The sequence below is a fragment of the Delphinapterus leucas genome, chromosome 2 (genome assembly GCF_059928025.1).
Source record: "Delphinapterus leucas isolate spDelLeu-1000000601 "Yukka" chromosome 2, BTC_Dleu_Yukka2, whole genome shotgun sequence".
NCBI lineage: Eukaryota > Metazoa > Chordata > Mammalia > Artiodactyla > Monodontidae > Delphinapterus > Delphinapterus leucas.
The window spans coordinates 38,106,627-38,128,157 of NC_143130.1; the positions used below are offsets into that span (position 1 = coordinate 38,106,627).

At 42.9% G+C, this 21,531-nt stretch overlaps 1 protein-coding gene across 1 annotated transcript in view; it reads right to left on the reverse strand.

Annotated features, from left to right (window-relative positions):
• Positions 1 to 21,531, reverse strand: part of ADAMTSL3 (ADAMTS like 3) — a 376,368-nt gene that overhangs the window by 47,915 nt on the left and 306,922 nt on the right. Inside the window, 3 exon segments of the mRNA XM_089906711.1 lie at positions 743 to 871; positions 3,005 to 3,132; positions 15,097 to 16,168. Coding sequence (XP_089762837.1) covers positions 743 to 871; positions 3,005 to 3,132; positions 15,097 to 16,168 — 1,329 coding nt within the window.

A 21,531-nucleotide genomic window follows, 5' to 3' on the forward strand; every position in this document is an offset into this window, starting at 1 on the left:
TATTCACACAGGCCCCCTGGCCCCCATAAAATGTACGTGTGTACAGCGTATAATATTAATCTCAGTTGGGGCACGCATGGGCCCGGGGTAAGACTTAAGAATCCATGGCTTAAAGAGACAGAATGGCCCTAGATGAAGACAACGTCAGACTGAAAATGGCATTTCTATTAAAGAAAGAATGAGTCAGTTAGAAAGAAGGTTTAGCTGCTGTTGTAAACAAAGCAGAAAGAGCCACTGAGGCACAGACTGGTGATGCTCACCCAAGGACAGTCCAGGACAGACAGTCTAGGCCACAGAACCCTGACATCCCCACTCTCCGACCTGGCCTTGCCTAGCACAGCCTCTGTCCAGCTGGAGGACACAGCTAATGATTTCCAACAAACCTCCTTGCTCCAACTCCATACTCACCAAGCAATCACCTGCTAGAAGCTGGCCTTTTGCGCAGATCTGCCCACCGGGACAGGGTGTTCTGGTCTTGCCAGTGTGAGCATGCCAGTGTACAGGGCAGGTCCTGAACCTGTCCTCATAGTCCTCAATGAGAATGATTAAACTGCATTCTGTTTTACACACTGGTCTCATGAGCTGGTGTCAGCTCACCCTTGAGAGACATATCCTCTGTCGGGTGCTGGACAATCAGATTTTTAAGCTTGCAGGGCTGTCTGAGCTACCAAAATGACAGCTGGCGACTCCCGGCCACACTGGGCTGGCCTTGTGCTCTCCCACTGGGAATGACCACGCTCACCTCTTACAGGACATTGGATGGTCACGTTTGCTCGCTGGGGTGCTTCCACGATGCCTCCAATCACGACGGAGAGATGGCTGTGCTCCGGTCTGGTGATATTTCTTCCAATAGACAAGATGGCAGGTGCCTCTTAATTCAAAGGGAGCAGGAAACTATGTTAGGTTCAGGCTTTTGCTCTGAGTAAACCATGCTGCATTTGGTAAGCTTTGCTGAGTTCTTTGAGAGCAGGGGCGGAGTCCTGGCTCTCTCCGCATCCCTCATGGTGCCCCATGGGGACTTGCACATCCACAGCCTGGAGGTGCTCAGGGGACGGATGGACAGATGGATGCATTCAAAGAGATATCTACAAAGAGGCTTTGCAACAACCATATACAGACTGTGAGGATAGTTTGGTTTTATAACCAAAATTGAGGATAAAGTCCTCTTTGATACTTCGAAAAAGAAGAAATTCAGAAGTTCATGCAAACAAGACATGGCACGGCAGGAATAACATCTCTGCAGTGCAGCCTTGGATGAGTTAAAGCAGGACCAAAACACACGAGGGCTTGGGACCATCTGACTCTCTTCCTGGAAGGAAAATTTGAAACAAACCTGCATAACACTTGCATGGAAAAGATGAATCATAAAAACAAGGTCATAAAGAATCAGGAATTCATTCACAGACTTTTATTTTCCTGGACTTTAAGAACCATGTACTTCTACCAGATTCATTTATGAACTCACTCAGGAAACATACTTTGTGCCTGGGCTGGAGAATGGGAATATGAAGTTGGAAAACAACCATTCTTGCCCTCAAGCAACTCATAGACTGGTGGGAGACACCATTACCATTACAGGGTGATGGCTTTTGAGGTAGAGAAAGGTGCTGGTTGCCCAGGTGTCTCTCAGGAGCATGTGGGGGGTCAGGGAAGGCCACCTTCCTCTACTGCAGAACTGTTGCCGTGGTTGGTTTCCCTCCTCCACCCCATTAGCAGGTAAGCTCTTGGAGGGAGATGCCACATCGTATTTCTTTAATCTGTTTTATCACCAACGCATAGGACATGAAAGAATAACAACACTTTGGTGTTTGGTAACCATGTATTCTGGAGAAGAGAACTTGGGAATGACCATGTTTGGGTGACAAAATGTTCCATTTGCTCCTGGAGTGCTTGGGGCACTGAAGTGCTATCCTGAGAATTGAAAAGATAGGAACTCTTGGGCTGGGAAAGGGCTGTCATTGTCCTATGTCCTCTGGCCCCTGAGGACCTTGCACCAGCTCTCCCATGAATCTGAGCTGTTCTGGGATGGACTTACGGGGAAATGTGTGAGCTGCAAGAGAGACTTCTATTCCTCCCAGCAAGTCCAGAACCTTGGAACTGAGGTTTTCTGGAAAAGAGCTGATGCTCACAGGAGAGAACAGTCCAGGAGGATCAAGGCACAGAAAATCAAGGCCTGAAGGCCCTACCTTGGGAATGCAGCCAGGAGAGGGACTTAGCATCAAGCCTTGCACGTTCACGGAGCTTTTAAAATCAACTGGTCCAACCTCCTCTATTTAGAGATGTGATGTACTGGCTACATCAATGCTTAGTTGTCTAAATGCTGGGTTGCAATCCCTGATATTGTCTTTCTCCTCACCTTAGTTTATTTGAGCCATAGATACCAGAAACCACACAGCAGAGAGTTGGAGGATAACTTTCTTATTTTAGTTTTAATCCCAGAACATGAGCCTGACACAAGGAAGCATTGCTTACAACTTTGCCACCTAAAAATGTTCCTTCATAAAAAAAAGCACACTTTTATATTAAAGTGACTTTCTCTACATCCTGGAACAATTTACACTAATTTACAATGACAATTTCCTGAAAGTGTTTCTAAGGATTGGGGGGTATGCCATTGCGAGGTATACATCAACCTTTAAAGGATAATTACTCTCTTTCGCCGGCTGGTGGCGCTTTAAAAATGAAAAGTCCATACTATCAACACCGCCGATTAAACCCTGTCTCATTAATTCCCAATTCTTAGAAAGCAAACTCCAGAGCAGCTGTTTTCAAAGTGTGGTCCTCAGGCCAGCAGCACTGGCATAACCTGGGGACATGTCAAATATGCACATTCTCAGACTCCATCCCAAGCCTGCTGTGTCGGAACCTCTGGGAATGGGGTCTAGACATTTGGGTTTTAACCCCACCTCCCGGTTATTCTGCTGCATGCCAACTGCTGCTCCAGAGTTTAATGTTCAAAACAAAACAAAACCCAGGCATTCCAGGTTTCAACAATAGGCATTACCTGCATACAGCACAGAAGAACTTTCCACGTCCGAACCCAGATGATTAGCGACAGAACATCCATATATTCCTTGTTCTTTCTTTGTAGGCTTCTGTATCTGTATTTTCCCCATTCCATCCACAATGACTCTGTAGAACAGTCAGAAAGAGGATGCGCTCGTGTAACACACTGAACTCTTCTAGAACCACAGCAACTCACAGAGAATGAAGACAGCAAAATGATTGACTTTGGGCTGGCAAGGATCCCAGAAGATGATCTTGTCAAGCTTCCTGCCTATAAGCGGATAACTATATAGACTAGAGGGTGGAAAAGTCCTTCTTCTTGGCTGAGACTCAGGGAAATGGTAGAGCTGGAATGTACTTGGAGATCCAATCACCCTATCTCACTTTGCATGAGAACAGACTTTTCTGGATGGACTCAATGCTTAATCTACCACGTTTTAAAAAAGACAAATGAGATTGCAAACGAAGTGTAAGATTCGTTTAATTTTAAGACTATACATTTCAAGAAAACGCAACTGCAATTTTTCTTGGTACATTACATATTTTTCTTTCAAGTTGAAAAATATAGTACTGAATACTAATAGTGAGTTTAAATCATCTGATCGTTCTCTTTCTTTTATAATTTGTTGGTCATTATTAAAATTTCACTAATGTTGCACCTTACAAATCCATATGAGACATGTGTGTCATTCTCTACAGGAAAATCAGAAGTCCAAGTAAGGTAAACTCTAGGTGAAGTTACAAAAGAAGTGTAACAGGGATTATTAGGCACACACAGTCTCCACGCTACTGTTCCTTAATAGTATGGTTTACTGGGAAAGATGATCTCAAACAGGGATCAGCATTGATTCCCTTGTGTATAGTTCAGAGATACTAAGTGATGCTGTGTCTCCTGCTTCTCTATTTCTCAGTTCTACACATACTGAATTTCACTTGTCTGTCATCATTATTGACCCACACCTTACTGTGTTACAGTTGACTTTAATAGGTACGACTCCTTTGAAAATGTTAGAAACATTTGCAGTGGGAGTAGCAACGCTGAAGACTAGGGCTGCTTCTAGGCTACAGGATATCTGTATGAATTTGAAAAAAAGTTGACCCTCACCCTTGGCAAACGTAGCCTCAAAGTTCAGGGGTTGGTGAGCAGAGGGTTCCCTTCTGTCCACCTCCTTCCCTTCCTCTGGAGAGACAATGCCTTTCACAGCTTTGTGGGCAATTTGTGAGCTCAATTTCAGCCAGAGATTTGCCCACTCAGCTGGGTACCTTTGTGCAAAGTACAAACTGTATACACATGCATGGTGTTCCTGAACACGATTTTGGCTATGGAAGGAAAGGGAGAAATAGAAAATTCCCAAGTGTTCAGTGAAATATTAGTTATAAGAGAGTGGAAGAGGTTTTTAAAAGAAAACAAGAAGGAAACAGTTGAAAGGGAGAAGTTAAAGACAGCAAAATCTGTCAATGGCCAATTGAATCTCCTTTATTAATTTTTTTAAAATTCAGGGTTGACCCACTCTACCACTTATGAACAGAAAATAAACATTGTGCCATAAATTATTATATTCTATAGCAATTTTCGCTTCATATTATTTTAACTGGGGTTTCTCTTCTAATTCTATGTGAAATAATAAATCTTTTGGTTTATGAGACTAGAGGACCATCCTATATGACTGTCAGTAGAGAATGATTTCACTATTGTTTATATTCTTTCAAATTTCTTCAGAATAAATGTTGAAAACTTAAGAAAATTTCACTTCCTTTTTATTATAGCAGTTTAAAAGTCGTTGAAAATAAAGAACTTAAATTCACTTTCTCCTGAAGTCACAAGTGAGAAAACAGAGATAATGGATTCTACTTTGTTAAGGATATGCCTAAAATTGGATAATAAGTTATTAATTTGTTAGTTTTTGTATGAATGAGAACAAAGTCCTCATTTCTAAATCTGTCACGCTTAAATTATGCTCTTATTTGAGTCCTCAAAGGATTAAGTCCAGTCTTATGTCACTCCTATAAACTCATTTTTATCCAAGTGACATAACCTTCAGAAATACATAATTTTGAAACTCTCTTCAGACTGGCTTCCATTATTATAGCTCATAATAATAAATAAAGAACATCTGTAAGTTTCATTTTCCAATGTTTACAATACCCAATCTCCTAAAGAATTTATGGGCTAACTGTATTATGATTCCTGAAAATAATTTGTATAGTGAATAAGAACGTTTAAAAAATAAGTTTACAGTGTTATTTAGAATGCCAAAGATCTATATCATATGTAACGTATAATCAATGTCACACTTTCTGTGTGTCAACATTTTCCCACACAAAGGCTTTTAAAATTATATTAAAATGTTTAAAAACTAAATAAAATTAAAAATAAATAAAAAAGACAAACAAGCAAACCTTAATTTGCCAGATGTTAAGCCCTCATTTTCTGCCCCGATCCTTCTTAACGAACTGCAGACGTGGACTTTTCATTTCAGATTTTCACACTGGAAGTGAGTGGACCTTTAGTTACTGCTGCCCGGCAATGGTTATTATCTCACTATCACGGTATGAAAAAGTCAGTGGAGGTAAGAAGGCTCAAGCTGCATTATATTGGATCTTGACTATGCTGTTAAGAATCAGGACTACACTGTGTGAGTTCCTTATGGCTTCCCAATATCATAACTGCATGTAAATACCACCTGATATTCATAAACACCTGCATGTAAATACCACTTGGAGAATCAGAGTCGGTCAGGTGTATCCTCACAGGTGACGTAATTATTCAGGAAATGAGAAAGAGAACTTGTTCTGCTTTCATTTTAATTTTTTCTTAATGATTTGAAGTTGCTAATAGGTTGTCTGGATCAGTGGTCCATATACTATTTTTTTCCCTGCCCCTTCGCACTTTACAGATCTTAGCAACATGGACTGTTCTGACCATTAAACACTGTATGTTTCTTCATGAACTGAATGGGGCCACTTCATTTCCTGTCACTTCATGTTGCTCGCTCATCCTATGCTCCAGCCATGATGAACCTCTAACAGGTTCCAGGACATTCCATGATCTGTCATCACCCCGAGCTTTAGCATACGTTGTTCACTTTATTTGGAATGCCCTTCCCCACTCCAGGCAAACTCTGACTTACCCACTGAGTCCTGGAGCAAATGTAATTTCCCCGGTAAAGCTTTCCCCAATACTCCCAGAGTTATCTTTTGCCCCCTCTGGGCTGCTTCTGCTCTGGTTCATATATTTTAAAAAAATATTTATAAAATATCTTTTTATTCCCACCAGACTGTGATCTTGTCAACAGCAGGGACCAAATCTTATTCACAGCTGTGCATTTTCTATGCTTAGCACAGTGCCTCGTATACAGCAAGTTTTCAAAAACATTCAATGACTAAATGCATGAATGACTAGAACAGAACAGAATAATGGTAGAGAATAAATGCACTAGGAGGATGCAAGCTCTCCTGCAGCCCACAAATGAAATAATCAAGGGTGGGCAGAAACGAAAACAGCTGAATTGCCCAGAACAAAACCAGGAATATGGCAGACCTAGTTATTACTAGGGCTAGACTTGCACTGTCAAATCCCTATTAAGGAACAGTTGATTAAGAATAAAAGTATAACTAATAACTGTACTTGACAAATGTGTATACACTAAAGTGTTTTCTTAAATTATTTCGTATGTACGTTTGTATGACTTAGCGCTTCTCAGATGATTCCTTGGTTTTCTTGGCCTCAGTTTTACAGCACAGTGAGAAATCACTGAGATTAGAAATAGTCGAGCACGTGTGAACCTTCCTGCCGGGTGGTGCCACCCAGTATCCAGCCTGGACCAGTCCGTGGGCTGAAAGTTCTTTAAGGAATCTGATCTTGGCCTTTGCTACATAACCTTATTCTTAACCTGAAGTAATAACAAGGCTGATCTTTCCATAGACATCATCCCTAGTGAACCTACCCACAGCCTTCCCTTCCTAGCTGAGATTTCTTACTCAGCTGGCGTCCAAATGTACTCCACGCCCACACTGTTTCCTCTTAAGGGAGAGAGGCTCTCAGAAACATAATTCCATTTCAGAATTTCTTCAGTTGAAAAGATTTGTGAAATTCAGAAAAATATATCTAAAAGTGAGAACTTTGTTGCATACAGGAGTTTAAACATAAGTTGAAAAAATTAATTAGGTAAATTTGAGGAAAAAATGGAAATAAAAATAGAAGTTTTAAAAATTCCCTTAAAACATTAAAACTCTTAATAGCCATATAGGATTGTTTCAATATCAAATGGTTGATCCTCAGAGTACGCAGAAACACATCTGAGTGGTATGTCAGAACCTTTACAGGGTTTCCAGGAGTCTCAGCCTCAGAAAGAATGTTAATTCCATTTGAACAAGTCAAACAATCTAAAATCAACTCAATTCAACAAACACTGACTTAAACTGGCCAAGCTCTACCACATCCCTGTAGTACTTTATGGCCACAAGTCAACGATCAACCTTCTCAGCCTCTTGTTTCCTTATAATTTCTAAAGTGAAACTGTTGAGCTGTCCTCAAAGGGTAGTCCATGGACGCCAGGAGTCCGTGAGCTCAAAACTATCCTCATAATAGTAAATGCTAAGCCATTACTTGCATTTTTCACTGTGTTGACATTTGCACTCATAGTAAAAGCAGTGGTGGGTAAAACTATTGGTACCTGAACTGGAACCAAGGCAGTGGCACCAAAGGGTACCAGTAGTCACTGTATTCTTAGTATCACACACTTGTAGTAAAAACAAAAATGCCAGTTTCCCTTAAGAATGTCCTTAATGAAGCAGTAGAACTTGTTAATTTTACTATAACTTGACCCTTGAGTGTAAGTTTTTAAATATTCTGTACGACAAAATGGGAAATACAAAGCACTTCTGCTGCACGCCCAAGTGTGTTGGTGTGTTGGTGTGAACTGCTAGCTGAACTAGCTGCTTTTTCATGGCATACCACTTCACTTGCAAGAATGACTGACAGACAAACCATGATTATTCGGACTTGGGTACCTGGAAGATAATTTTTTAAATGAACAAAAACGAGCTGGCCACTTCAAGGAAAGCAACTGACAGTATTTGTTGCCAATGATAAAATTCGAGCTTTCAAGCGAAAATTAGAATTTTGGAAAATCAGTAACCTTCATTGTGAGTTTGACTGCTTTCGAAAACTCAAAGACTCTTCTGAAAAGCTGGGTAGTAATATTAAAGAATATACATCTTTTTTGTACTGTATAATGAAATGTGTCAACATTTGGAAGATGCGTATAACTCAGTCAGCCAGTATTTTCCAAATGACCAGTGTATGATGTTATAAAATCTAGTATAGTTACAAGATCCATTCAAACAGCAAGAGAAACCAATAGATTTCATTGTAACAGAGTAACCAAAATCTCATTAATATGGCTTTAGATTCCATGTTCCAGCTAAACCTTAAGAAACTACCACTTGTCTAGTTTTAGTGTAGCATTAAAAAGGAATAGCCACAATTACCTGAAAGGGCTATGAAAATATTTCTTCTCTTTCCAACTGACATATCTGTATGAAGCCAAACTCTCTCTATAAACGTCAACAAAAACAACATATCTTTTTTTTTTTAACATCTGTATTGGAGTATAATGGCTTTACAATGGTGTGTTAGTTTCTCTGTATAACAAAGTGAATCAGCTATACATATATCCCCGTATCTCCTCCCTCTTGCGTCGCCCCCTCACCCTCCCTATCCCACCCCTCTAGGTGGACACAAAGAACTGAGCTGAGATGTTAAAAAAAATAGTAATAATAATTTGTATTCAAAACAAAAGAAATAGTGTATGCAACAAAAAACCAAAAATGCAAATTAAGGAAAATATCCATTGTGCTGGCTTTTTCTGATAATCCACTTGCCCATGTTTAAAAAAAGAAATAGCACACCTAAGGAGAAAGAGAAAGCCAACAGAATATTTCAGGGAAATAAAATTTTCAAGTGAAGAAACCAAAGAAAGGGGCTTCCCTGGTGGCGCAGTGGTTGAGAGTCCGCCTACCGATGCAGGGGACACGGGTTCGTGACCCGGTCCGGGAGGATCCCACATGCTGCGGAGTGGCTGGGCCTGTGAGCCATGGACGCTGAGCCTGCGCGTCCGGAGCCTGTGCTCCAAAACGGGAGAGGCCACGGCAGTGAGAGGCCCATGTACCGCAAAAAAAAAAAAAAAAAAAAACCAAAGAAAAACAGGTTTTAAATCTGTATTTGCACTTGGACTTGGAAGATCTCAGTGTCAGGAATAACAGGGTGTAGCTTCTTTTTTTTTTATTGAAGTATAGTTGATCTACCATAGTATATTAGTTTCATAACTTCTTTTTAACTATGGGAAAAACCACCAGGAAATCCAATGTGAGGTGATAGATCCCCATCTTACTAATTCTAAAGGGGAACCTTATGGCACCACAAAGGCATGGAAATACCCCAAAAGTGCTCACATGCACACACACCGTCATACTAGTCACACTTTTTACTAGAGAGATTGTCCTAGAATATATGTGTTTTTTAGAAATCGTCTTGTTTCCCTTTCGTTAACTTGGGCTGTAGGAATGAAAGGTGAAGCTAGTGTAATGTCATGATGCATTTGTTCGTAGCCTTCTTATACCACAATCTTATGGAAAAATGGTCTGAGAAGGGAAAGAAAATCATTAATTTTTTTGTTTCCATTTATAATTTATGCCCCCAACTGTTTCTCAAATGGGTGTGAAGTCAGAATGATCCTTGTTACTTGACCAGCTGGGAACTAAATTATCCTTTGAAAATTAAAAAAAAAACCCACAACCTATCACAACAGATTGAATGTAGAAGCATTTAGGTGAATCCAGCTATATTTTATTAAGCCAGACATGAAAGAGATTTGCAAAGATGTAAAACAATGCCATTATCAGTAATTTTTCAAATGCTGCTTTTCAAAAATTATGCTTTTTTTTTTTTTTTTTTTGCGGTACGCGGGCCCCTCGCTGTTGTGGCCTCTCCCGTTGCGGAGCACAGGCTCCGGACGCGCAGGCTCAGCGGCCATGGCTCACGGGCACAGCCGCTCCGCGGCATGTGGGATCCTCCCGGACCGGGGCACGAACCTGTGTCCCCTGCATCAGCAGGCGGACTCTCAACCACTGCGCCACCAGGGAAGCCCATAAACAGCTCTTTTAAATGTTTCATGGTTTTAATTTCTAACATCACTAGATATAACTCATATTACCAAAAGCTCTTCGGGCTTCTCATCATTGTTTTAAGTTTAAAGGGGTCCTAAGACCAAAAGATTTGAGAACTGCTAAGTTAGTTGATCTGGAAGGTTAATTCTACTTCAAAAACTTCATTATACTCTTGTGCTCAGGGTTCCAGGCAAAACAATAAAAAATTAGATTTGTTATATCTTTTCATTCTAAGACATAGCCTAACAATTTAATTTAAAATTTACCTACATTTCTTTTAATGTTTCACATATTAGGTGATGCACAAAAAAAACGACATGATAAAAATAAAACTTGCATTTTTAAAGTAACTTATGGTTTACAAAACAATTTAACATCTGGTGTTTTGTGTCTCTCAACAATCCCTAGAGGCAGATAAGGTGCAGCTTGAGCTCTTAAATTCAAATTGAAAAAAAGCAAAAGGTCTATAACCGTATGTGTACAAACAGCAAGATTTGGAGACAGAAAAGAACACAAAAGTGAATTAATATTTCCGTTATCCCCTGTTATTTTGTGTAAAATGAATGAAATGTGATATTTTTGCACTGATATGGATAACTATCACAATAAAATAAGGTGACTTAATATTGTGTTTTGAACATCTCAGAAAACTTTGATCCTTATCTTATTTTTGGATTTTGTGACATGAAAAACTGCATGATATAGAAAATTACTTCAGATTCTCAATCTTTCTACCAAAGCTATTATTTGTGTGATCTTCAAACATCGCTGGCAGTGTTCAGGAGATAAGGTCACTGGTTCTGACTGGCCGTGAATTAGTCATGAGATTCTGTTTGTTTTTTTTGACATTACTGGAGTATAATTGCTTTACAATGGTGTGTTAGTTTCTGCTTTATAACAAAGTGAATCAGTTATACATATACATATGTTCCCATATCTCTTCCCTCTTGCGTCTCCCTCCCTCCCACTCTCCCTATCCCACCCCTCCAGGCGGTCACAAAGCACCGAGCTGATCTCCCTGTGCTATGCGGCTGCTTCCCACTAGCTATCTATTTTACGTTTGGTAGTGTATATATGTCCATGCCACTCTCTCACTTTGTCACAGCTTACCCTTCCCCCTCCCCATATCCTCAAGTCCATTCTCTAGTAGGTCTGTGTCTTTATTCCCGTCTTACCCCTATGTTCTTCATGACATTTTATTTTTCTTAGATTCCATATATATGTGTTAGCATACGGTATTTGTCTTTCTCTTTCTGACTTCACTCTGTATGACAGACTCTAGGTCCATCCACCTCACTACAAATAACTCAATTTTGTTTCTTTTTATGGCTGAGTAATATTCCATTGTATACATGTGCCACATCTTTATCCATTCATCCAATGATGGACACTTAGGTTGCTTCCATCTCCTGGCTATTGTAAATAGAGCTGCAATGAACATTTTGGTACATGACTCTTTTTTTTTTGCGGTACGCGGGCCTCTCACTGTTGTGGTCTCTCCCGTTGCGGAGCACAGGCTCCGGACACGCAGGCTCAGCAGCCATGGCTCACGTGCCCAGCCACTCCGCGGCATGTGGGAACTTCCTGGACCGGGGCACGAACCTGTGTCCCCTGCATCAGCAGGCGGACTCTCAACCACTGCGCCACCAGGGAAGCCCCATGACTCTTTCTGAATTATGGTTTTCTCAGGGTATATGCCCAGTAGTGGGATTGTTGGGTCATATGGTAGTTCTATTTGTAGTTTTTTAAGGAACCTCCATGCTGTTCTCCATAGTGCCTGTACCAATTCACATTCCCACCAGCAGTGCAAGAGTGTTCCCTTTTCTCCACACCCTCTCCAGCATTTATTATTTGTAGATTTTTTGACTATGGCCATTCTGACCGGTGTGAGATGATATCTCATTGTAGTTTTGATCTGCATTTCTCTAATGATTAATGATGTTGAGCATTCTTTCACGTGTTTGTTGGCAATCTGTATATCTGCTTTGGAGAAATGTCTATTTAGGCCTTCTGCCCATTTTTGGATTGGGTTGTTTGTTTTTTTGTTATTGAGCTGCATGAGCTGCTTGTAAATTTTGGAGATTAATCCTTTGTCAGTTGCTTCATTTGCAAATATTTTCTCCCATTCTGAGAAATGGAAATAAAAACAAAAATAAACAAGTGGGACCTAATGAAACTTAAAAGCTTTTGCACAGCAAAGGAAACCATAAACAAGACCAAAAGACAACCCTCAGAATGGGAGAAAATATTTGCAAAAGAGATTCTGTTTTCCAACGACCTCATCAGAAAAGTATTAACCCCTACCCTGCCAAACTCATGGGGCTGGTGTGAGTTCAAATGAGGTACCACATCTAGATATGGAAGATTCTGATTTACAGTTCCTACATAATGTAAGATTACTATAAGTATGCTTTTTTAATGGCCTTATGTTGATTTTATTTTTAAATGTTAAGTGACCTGCAAAGAGAGAGTCTGTACATGCTTAAATTCAGTCTTAACGGTATCCAGTCTTGTATCACAGCTATGTGATAATGATTGGGACAGTACGATTTCATTTTGAGAATTCCCATGCACATGTGAAAACCATACCCTTTTTTTTTTTTCATTTAAAAATTCCTTTAGGGGCTTCCCTGGTGGCGCAGTGGTTGAGAGTCCCCCTGCCGATGCAGGGGACACGAGTTCGCGCCCCGGTCCAGGAAGGTCCCACATGCCGCAGAGCGGCTGGGCCCGTGAGCCATGGCTGCTGAGCCTGCGCGTCCGGAGCCTGTGCTCCGCAACGGGAGAGGCCACAACAGTGAGAGGCCCGCGTACCAGGAAAAAAAAAAAAAAATCCTTTAACTGACAGGTGATTGTATGGAATACATAGAGTAGCAATGCATTTTAGAGTATATAATGTAAGTAGAAGTAAAATGTATGATAAAAAATAGCACATGAGAGAGGGGAAAAGGAAGTATAATACTATTAAGATTTTTTTGTTTTGAGACACATTTTATAAATTGAGCTGTAATTATCAGGCAATAAATTTCACTGACTTTAAGTGTACAATTTGATTTCTGACACATGTATACATCCGTGTAGCCACTACCACAAGCAAGATATATAACATTTCTATAACCTCAAAAAGTTTCCTTTGCTCCCTTGCAGTCAAGTCCCCTCCCCCAAAACCTTAGGACTATGACAACCATTGACCTTCTTTCTATCACTGTAATTTTGTCTTTGCTACAAGTTTATATAAACGGAATTATCATAAAGTATGTAGTCTTTTATGCTTGGTTTCTTTCACTTAACATAATGGTTTTGATATTCATACATATTGATGTATATATATCCGTAGCTCCTTCCTTATCTATGATGAGCATTTGCCATTTTATGAACATACCGTAATTTGTTTACAAAGCCATCAGGTGATGGACATTTGGCCTATTTCCAGTTTGGGGCTATTATGAATGAGGCTGTTAGAAACATTCAAGTATGCATTTATTTGATATGCTGCTTTCCATCCTTTTACTCTTAACCTATCTGTGTTTTTACATTTGAAGTGCACTTCTTGTTGACAACCTATATTTTAGTTGTTGCTTTGTTATCCTCTGACAATCTCTGGCTTTTAGTTAGAGCTTTTGGATTATTTATATTTAATGTATAATCTTATACTTTACATAATATATACATAAATAGAAGAACCCCTTGACAAACTATCAAAAGTTATTCAACAATCCACAAAATAACCAAACAGAACTTCTAAAAATTATATATGTGGTCACTGAAATGGAAAACTAAGTGGGTGGGCTAATATCCACTTAGATTTTTACAATGCTGAAGAGACAAGTAGCAAACTAGAAAGTAAAAGAGGCAATATGAAAGAGAGGTTAAAACACAGGGAAGATTGAGACAGAGAAATTCTCACATACATTTATTTGATATTCTAGAAAGAAAGAAGAAAAAGCTATATTCAAAAAGCAAATGGGGGGCTTCCCTGGTGGCACAGTGGTTGAGAGTCCGCCTGCCGATGCAGGGGACACGGGTTCGTGCCCCGGTCCAGGAGGATCCCACATGCCGCGGAACGGTTGGGCCCGTGAGCCATGGCCGCTGAGCCTGTGCATCCGGAGCCTGTGCTCCGCAGCAAGAGAGGCCACAACAGTGAGAGGCCCGCGTACCACCAAAAAAAAAAAAAAAAAAAAAAAAAAAAAGAAAATGGGCTGAGAATTTTCCAGAACTGATAAAATATATGTATCCTCAGTACAGAAAGTGCAACAAATTTCAAGCAAGATAAATAAAACAAGACACTCACGTAGATTTACCATCATAAAACTGCAGAGCACCAAAGATAAGAATAAATTTTGAAAGATAAACAGAGAAAAAGAACGTATTACCTACCAACGAATAATAATTACACTGACAACACACTTTTCAACAACAAAAATGGAAGCCAGAAAACAATCTTATCTATAATAGGCTGAGAAGAAAGTAACTGTTCTCCTTGAACTGGTAGCCACTTAGCCCTCCACTTTAAAATGATGGTGAAGTAAAGACTACTTTGATTTTCTTTCTTTTTATTTTTTTATACTCCAATATATCTTTATTGGAGTATAACTGCTTCACAATGCTGTGTTAGTTTCTGTGGTACACCAAAGTGAATCAGCCATATGCACACATATGTCCCCATATCCCCTCCCACCCTCCCTATCCCACCCCTCTAGGTGGTTGCAAAGCACTGAGCTGATCTCCCTGTGCTATGCGGCTGCTTCCCACTAGCTAACCATTTTACATTCCATACCCTAACATTTTTGAGTTTCTTTCCTAAAGAATCCTGTTGGAAACACATTCCTAGGAGAAGGGATTTGAAAATATTTTCAAGAAAGCTGGAAGAAGAACCATTAAGATGGTATTACAGAGGAAACACTGTATTCTTATTTTACTTACTTTTCGGAGGGTCGTAACAATGCTCCATCCTTGGTCCACGTATATGTGGCCTCACCGGGGGTAACAAGCTCACACAGTATATTGATGACCTCCGTCCTTCTTGTAATGTAGACTGTATTTCCAATCCTTGAATGTACTGTTTTATTAAAAGAAATCGAGGTGGGCTGGCTTTGCCTCAAGAGAACAGGTCCCTTTGGCTTGAATGTCAGCTTGCCTGAGTTTTTCGAATTTGAGCTTTGGGGCACACTTCCCGTTTCCCCCCTTAGGTGAGCCGTGGGAGGCGCCTCTCCCAGGATGCCCCGCCACTGCACGTGTGCAGACTGCGCCTTCGCTAACTCGGCCACCAGCTGATATATCACCTGGGACGCAAGGTCATCACTGACCTCTCCGGTCTCCATGAGCTGACTCATGTTCCTTATCAGTTCATCAAACTGGGCGGTATCCATGCTGTAGGCTCCCTGTTTAACTGCGGATTCAAACTGCGTTTTCTCAAACTCCCAGGAGTTGGCGTTTCCTGCAGAATGGCTGCAGTGGCCCAACAGAGCTCGTAAGACAGGCTGGTGATGAATTTGGCCATCGTCCAAATAAAGCTCATTTTTGTTACTCCACTTCTGCCTCATCTTATGCCATGTGGCTCCCAAATTATTGGCTTCATTGTGGTCCATCCCAGGATATTCCCTTGTGTGCCCTCTGAGGGCTGGGGGTGCAATGAGCCGGTTGTCAGTGCCAATGAGCTTGAGCACCACTGTCTCTTGGGCAGAGCCTGCAATACACCGGTACATGCCGATGTCGGGGGCTGCAAGGCTGTGGATTTTTAGTGAGCCTGACTTGGTGATGCCGAGTCGTTTGGAGTTCTGCAGACAATGGCCATCCTTCTCCCACTGGATCAGAGATTTCTGGAATCGTCGCACTGGGCATTTAATAATCACAGATGTGTTGGGCAGCAAATAGGCTCTGCTCCCGACGGTCAGGTTAAGGCGCTTCTCTTCCCTTGTCTGAATGTAGACTCTCTGGACACCAAGGATCTGAGGACCCTGCTTGCCAAGGTTGGTCTTCATCTCTGGTTGCATTTCTGTAGGAAAAAAAAAAAGAAAGAAAAGAGAACACAAACATCTCAATGATGAAAACTTTTTGACTGTAATCTTCCAAGGCTGGCACAAGTCAACAAATTCTTTTTTCCTCTTTTAAAACATTTGAGAACTAAAACGTAAGTAATGATATATATATTATACATCCTTAGATGGGGGTAAATTTCACAACTATCTGGTACTTGAGCAGCAAAGAATGCACGTTTGAATGAATTGCACGGAAGCACGTAAATTATTTTACAAAGCTCTGGTTTGGGGAGGCATGAGGTTAAGTGGTTAAATGTTTCCATCAGTAAGGGGATGTCTGATATGTGGGGCCTCCACCACCTAGGGGAGGAGGCCCCTGAGAATCTAGTATGGCTTGGCCAGGGGTACCCCAAATCTGAGGGAGGCAGTGATTGGGGAGATGAGTGAATGCGTTTGAAGGATGTGAAAAGGAGGATGAAGCCGGCCAACTGCAGCATATAACCCAAGCGGGTCAGTTCAGCTAGCTTGGGGGCCTAAAGAAGCAAGTGATCAAAGAAAAGGTAGGACAGGCACTTGGAAGCCAGATGAATCTGAGTTTGGATCTTAGCGCCATTTGCACAAGTCATTTGACCTCTCTGAGCCTCAGTTTTCTCACTCATAAAATGTGGGTAATGTTAGCGCCTTTGTCAGAGGAATGTGACAGGTTAGAGCGTTTATATCAAGTGCACAGCACATCAGTGGGCACTTAAAAGCTCTCATATATGACTAATGTCAGCAGACAAAGGCAGGTCCAGCCAGCAAACAACAGGGCAAGCTGAGACGGATCAAGGGTCGGCTGACTCTTGCTTGTTCCTGGGCATTGGCTGCAGTTAATGGGCTAAGGCCAAAGAGGACTCTCCTCAGATCCCATCCCCCAAGAGCAGTGGCTCTGTCCACCTGCGGGAAGAAAGGCCTCAATGCGTCCTAGGGTGATTCTGAAGTGAGTAGGGGGGCTTGATGCAGGTGGGAGACTGATTCCTCTTTGAAGATGTACTTAGGTCCATGGGCAGATGGTGGAGCGTGGGCTAGAGGGCCTGGAAGGAGGAAGTGACAGAAGAGAGACTGGATCCATAGAAATGGCACTGTGGAATTCAGGTCATGAGACGGGGTAGGGGGGAGGGTGGGAATCAGAACCTTGGAGGACCCTGGTTATGGCTCCTCCTGGCTGTAGCACTGGCAGGGATATGCTGGGAGGAGAACCAGATTAAGACTCTGCTTAGACGGACTTCTCAGGCCCTGGGCACGAACTAGAGTGTGTTCACCAGTACCCTGGTTTGCCAGAATAACTCCTGGACTCCTCTCGGGTGGCTCATGATCCCTTTAGAGTCTGCCTGCCTGCTGGGGTGTGGTGGTGCCCGTAAGTTCAGAAAAGCAACAGGGTTGGGTGCATAACAACAGGGTTGTGGTAGAGAATGTTCTAAGTGAGGGACAGGCATAATGAGTTTGCATGCAAATTCCACAGAGATGCAATTAATAGGCCAGGCCCCTTGTCCATGGTTCTGCCCGTGAACGCTCCCCTTGGCTCATCTCTAAGTGGAGCGGGGTGGCCTGTCATGTATACACCTTTCCCTAGTGGGACGCAGACCCTTCACAGAGGGTGTCAAGCTCCCCTCAGCCAGTTAAGGCATACAGGTTTTCTTTCGGTTGGCAATATAGAGTTTTGGACTTACCGCTGTTCAACAATGATCAAAAGCAGAAGGAGGATTCCTGGTAAATTGACGGTTCATCTATTATTATAGGCAGAGATGCTATGCCAAATACTTAACAATCTGCATGGTGAGGGTGCAGTCAACCAGAGCAGATGGCAGCTGTAGCACTGGACCAGGTCTTTGCAGTGTTCCCTCTCCCAACATTGTTACACTATGAGGAGGTCAGACGGCTCCTGGCAGGAGGGTCCCAGTAGCTGGGAGACAGTCGTGGGGTTCAGGCAGAGGCTACTTACTAACCATTTGGGAAGTATGTCCCTACTTTAACAACCAGTTACAACTCTGGTGTGTAGCGTTTCAATATCAACTCTGACTAGGCAGTGGCTCTCAAACTTTTCTGCACATTCAAAACACCTGCTATTATTGTTTTTTAATCTCAATACCCTGGGTCCCACCTCCAGAAATTCTGATTTATGGGGAACAGCCTGGGCGTCAGACTTTTTAAAAGCTCCCCAGGTGACTGAAATGGGCAGCAAAGGTCGAGCACCACTGCCCCGGAGCGTCCCACTGCATTAACTCAAAAGCAATCTGATGGGATGCCGCTGGTGAAGAGGGAAGGGAGAATCAGAAAGAGCATCTGTGTCTTCTGTGTGAGCCCTGCCAAAGTCTTTACAGCTTGCGGTGTCCTCTGGAAGGCTGTGGTCTCACCGTCAGGAACTCTTATACTTCCCTCTGAGTAATTAGCCCATTTCCTACCGATAAACACTGAACCGCGTAATCGACCAGGTTGCCTTTTCCAAGACAGTTATCAAGTTTAGAGCTAAATTTGTGCCCACACATAACAGAAGTGCAAAATTCAAGACATAATCCTATATTAGCCTTGTTTGTTTTCCTTTTTTATTACTCACTGGTTTCTAATTGTACTTATCTGGTTGCATTTTATGACTACTTGTCAGTAGCCTATTGTCACAATGCACGGTCTGTCTGTCTGTCTACACACATACATATCCACAATATCTACATATATGTGTTTATATGCACCCATAAAGATCTCTTTTTATTATCATTTAAAAGGATTCAGTCGAACACCCTGTCTGGTCATTAATCCCTCAGTGGCGGACAATGGGAAAGATAAATGTGCACGTGGATGGCTTTGAAACCTGTTCTTCAAAATCAGAGTTTAAGCTCGTCAAAGTCAGACTTTTGAACTCATGCAACTGAGAGAGAGGTGTGGAGACAGACTCTGAGGGCTGCTACAGATGAGGCCATAGCTTGAACGTTCCTGCTCTTACTGGGAAAGTGCAGAAGCCCACATGGGGAATGCAGCACAGGCCTGGCTCGATGCTTCAGGCTGGAGATGATCTGAGGCTGGTATAAGCCCACACAGCATCCTGTGTGGAGATGGGTTCTAATTGCCATGGAGATGGTTTCTAATTACCATGGAGAAGGGTTCTAATTACATTCAGGTCCACTGGTAGCCAGATGTCCATCAGCTGAGCTTGGGGCTTAAAGTAGATGGGACCTGACTCCTTCCAAAGCAGGCTGGGGAGTCTGCAGGTGACAGGCAGTGTTCAGCCTTGGTAAAGGACCTGCCCATGGCTGGGTGAGCCACACGAGCAGCTCAGCCGCTCCCTCTGGCTGCATGCCCATCTGCTGGAAGGCAGGCCCTGTGGCCCCAGCTCCATTCCCAACCAGGCCTGTTTAGCAATTCCTCACGCTGGGTATGCAGCAGTTCAGTTAGCATGTATGCCTGGGGAGGGGTCTGGGATCAGGCTCTGCCAGGTCCCACGGCGTGGGCCACTTCCTCTCTTGGGACGCCTGTGAGTTCCTCTGGAGCAGTGCCTGGAGCGTGGCCTCATCAGACACAGTTCTTGGGCAAGAAACTGGTCTGGTTTTGGGTGACTGCCTCCTCCTGCATCTGGATATGCCCCCAAACTGCCACACTGGACGAGCCTGATGAGACAGAGAGTGGCCAGGCAGCGATGGCATCCTCCTGGAGGGCCTGCGGCCAGTGCGAGGGTACCAACCCATCCCTCCACTCCCCCACTGTGCTGGATATGAGAAATGCCACATCTTTTGGCGTTTCTAGAAAACGAAGAGATCTTTCTTCTGGAGGTCCTCCTTCTGGCCTCAGTGTCAGCCTGCCCTACCCAGTAAAGGCCAGCCCTGGTGCCCGAGGCTGTTTATCGCAATTGCCTGCTCGTGTCCAGCCCTAATTCCAGTTGTGTCCCTGCCACGACGCTAAGTCTTGGCGCCATGCCAGGTTTCTGCCCCAAGCCATCTGTGCTGGATGTTTCCACTTGGTCTCACCATCACTTGACTCCTGCCACTCCCGAATGGGCTTTGGCTGCAAAGCAGCCTCTAAGCCTTCCTATTACCCTGTGGAACCCAGGCCCCTCAGAACCCAGCCCTGGATGGGGTTGCTTGGTTGGTGCTGACCTGCATTGCTCCCACTTGCATGGAGGATCTCATAAGCCCCTCTGGAGCTCTATCAAGAACCCGGGCAGCAGTTTTTCAGATTCTCTTTAGGGTAGAAACACAGGCAGCTGAGAGGAGGCTACAAGGGATGCTATAGGCGGGACTGGTTAAATGGGCTGTGAAGCCCCATGAAGATTACACAGTAAGTGTCTCATCAGGCTGAAGGAACGGCTTCCACAGTTGGTTCTCATGCACTTTTCAACCGAGGGTAGATGAGCTTCTGCTCACAGCGCCGCACTAAAAGCTCTCAGGGAAAGGCCACCAATGGTCCCCTAGTGACAAATACAATGTCCCTTCAGTATTCGTACTTGACCCTTCTAGGACACATGGCGCCCATAATCACTCAGTTCATGGAGAAGTCTCGCCTCCCCGCCATTTTTTTCAACCCTCCTTCTGGTCCTTTCCCACCACTGTTCGTTCCCAGCATGCTGCTGGCTGTCGCTACCACCCCTCAGGTGTCAGTGCTTGGCCACTTCCTCCCTTTCTCTTCTTGCTCTAAACTCTTCTTTGGATGATCTTGTAGTTGTAACTAACAACTCTAGGTTGATGCCTCCCAAGTTGATCTGTCTAACCTAGACCTTTCTCTAGAGCACAAGTTCTAATAGTCCACTGCTGACTGGAAATCTCTTCCAGCTGCTTCAAGTTTAAAATATTGTAGCCTAAACACTTCATCTCTGCCTCCCTAACCCATCCCAACAGTCCTCCTCTTCCTATATGCCCTAAGTTAATGGCTTCATCTTCTACCAACTTCCTCCAGGCAGATTCTAGAGTCATCTCGATTTTTCCCTGTCCACTGGCATGCTGGCCCTTCCTCTCACAGACTCACAGGCTGGTGAGACTGTTACTATCCATTCCCAACTCTGCATTCAATGATGCCACGTCGGCAGCCAGAAACCAACCATGACGGGAGCATCTACACCACAGAAATCAGCAAAGGTAACAAATGACAGCAACCTCTCCCTCCTCGCCACCCACCTTGCCCCAGAGCTGCTTGTTAAACACTGACAAGCACACCACTGTCCTTTTCGCTCCCAACTCTAGCCAGCCATCAGGTACTTAGATGGGACATCTGAAGCACTGTTAGAATGTGGCCTCACTGCTTCTCTCCTCACACTCTCTCACCTAGAGATCGTCATATCCCCTTGACTAGGCTCCCTGCCTGCACTCTTATATTTTTCCAATATATCCGTATATGAAGCACTATTGACAATAGCCAG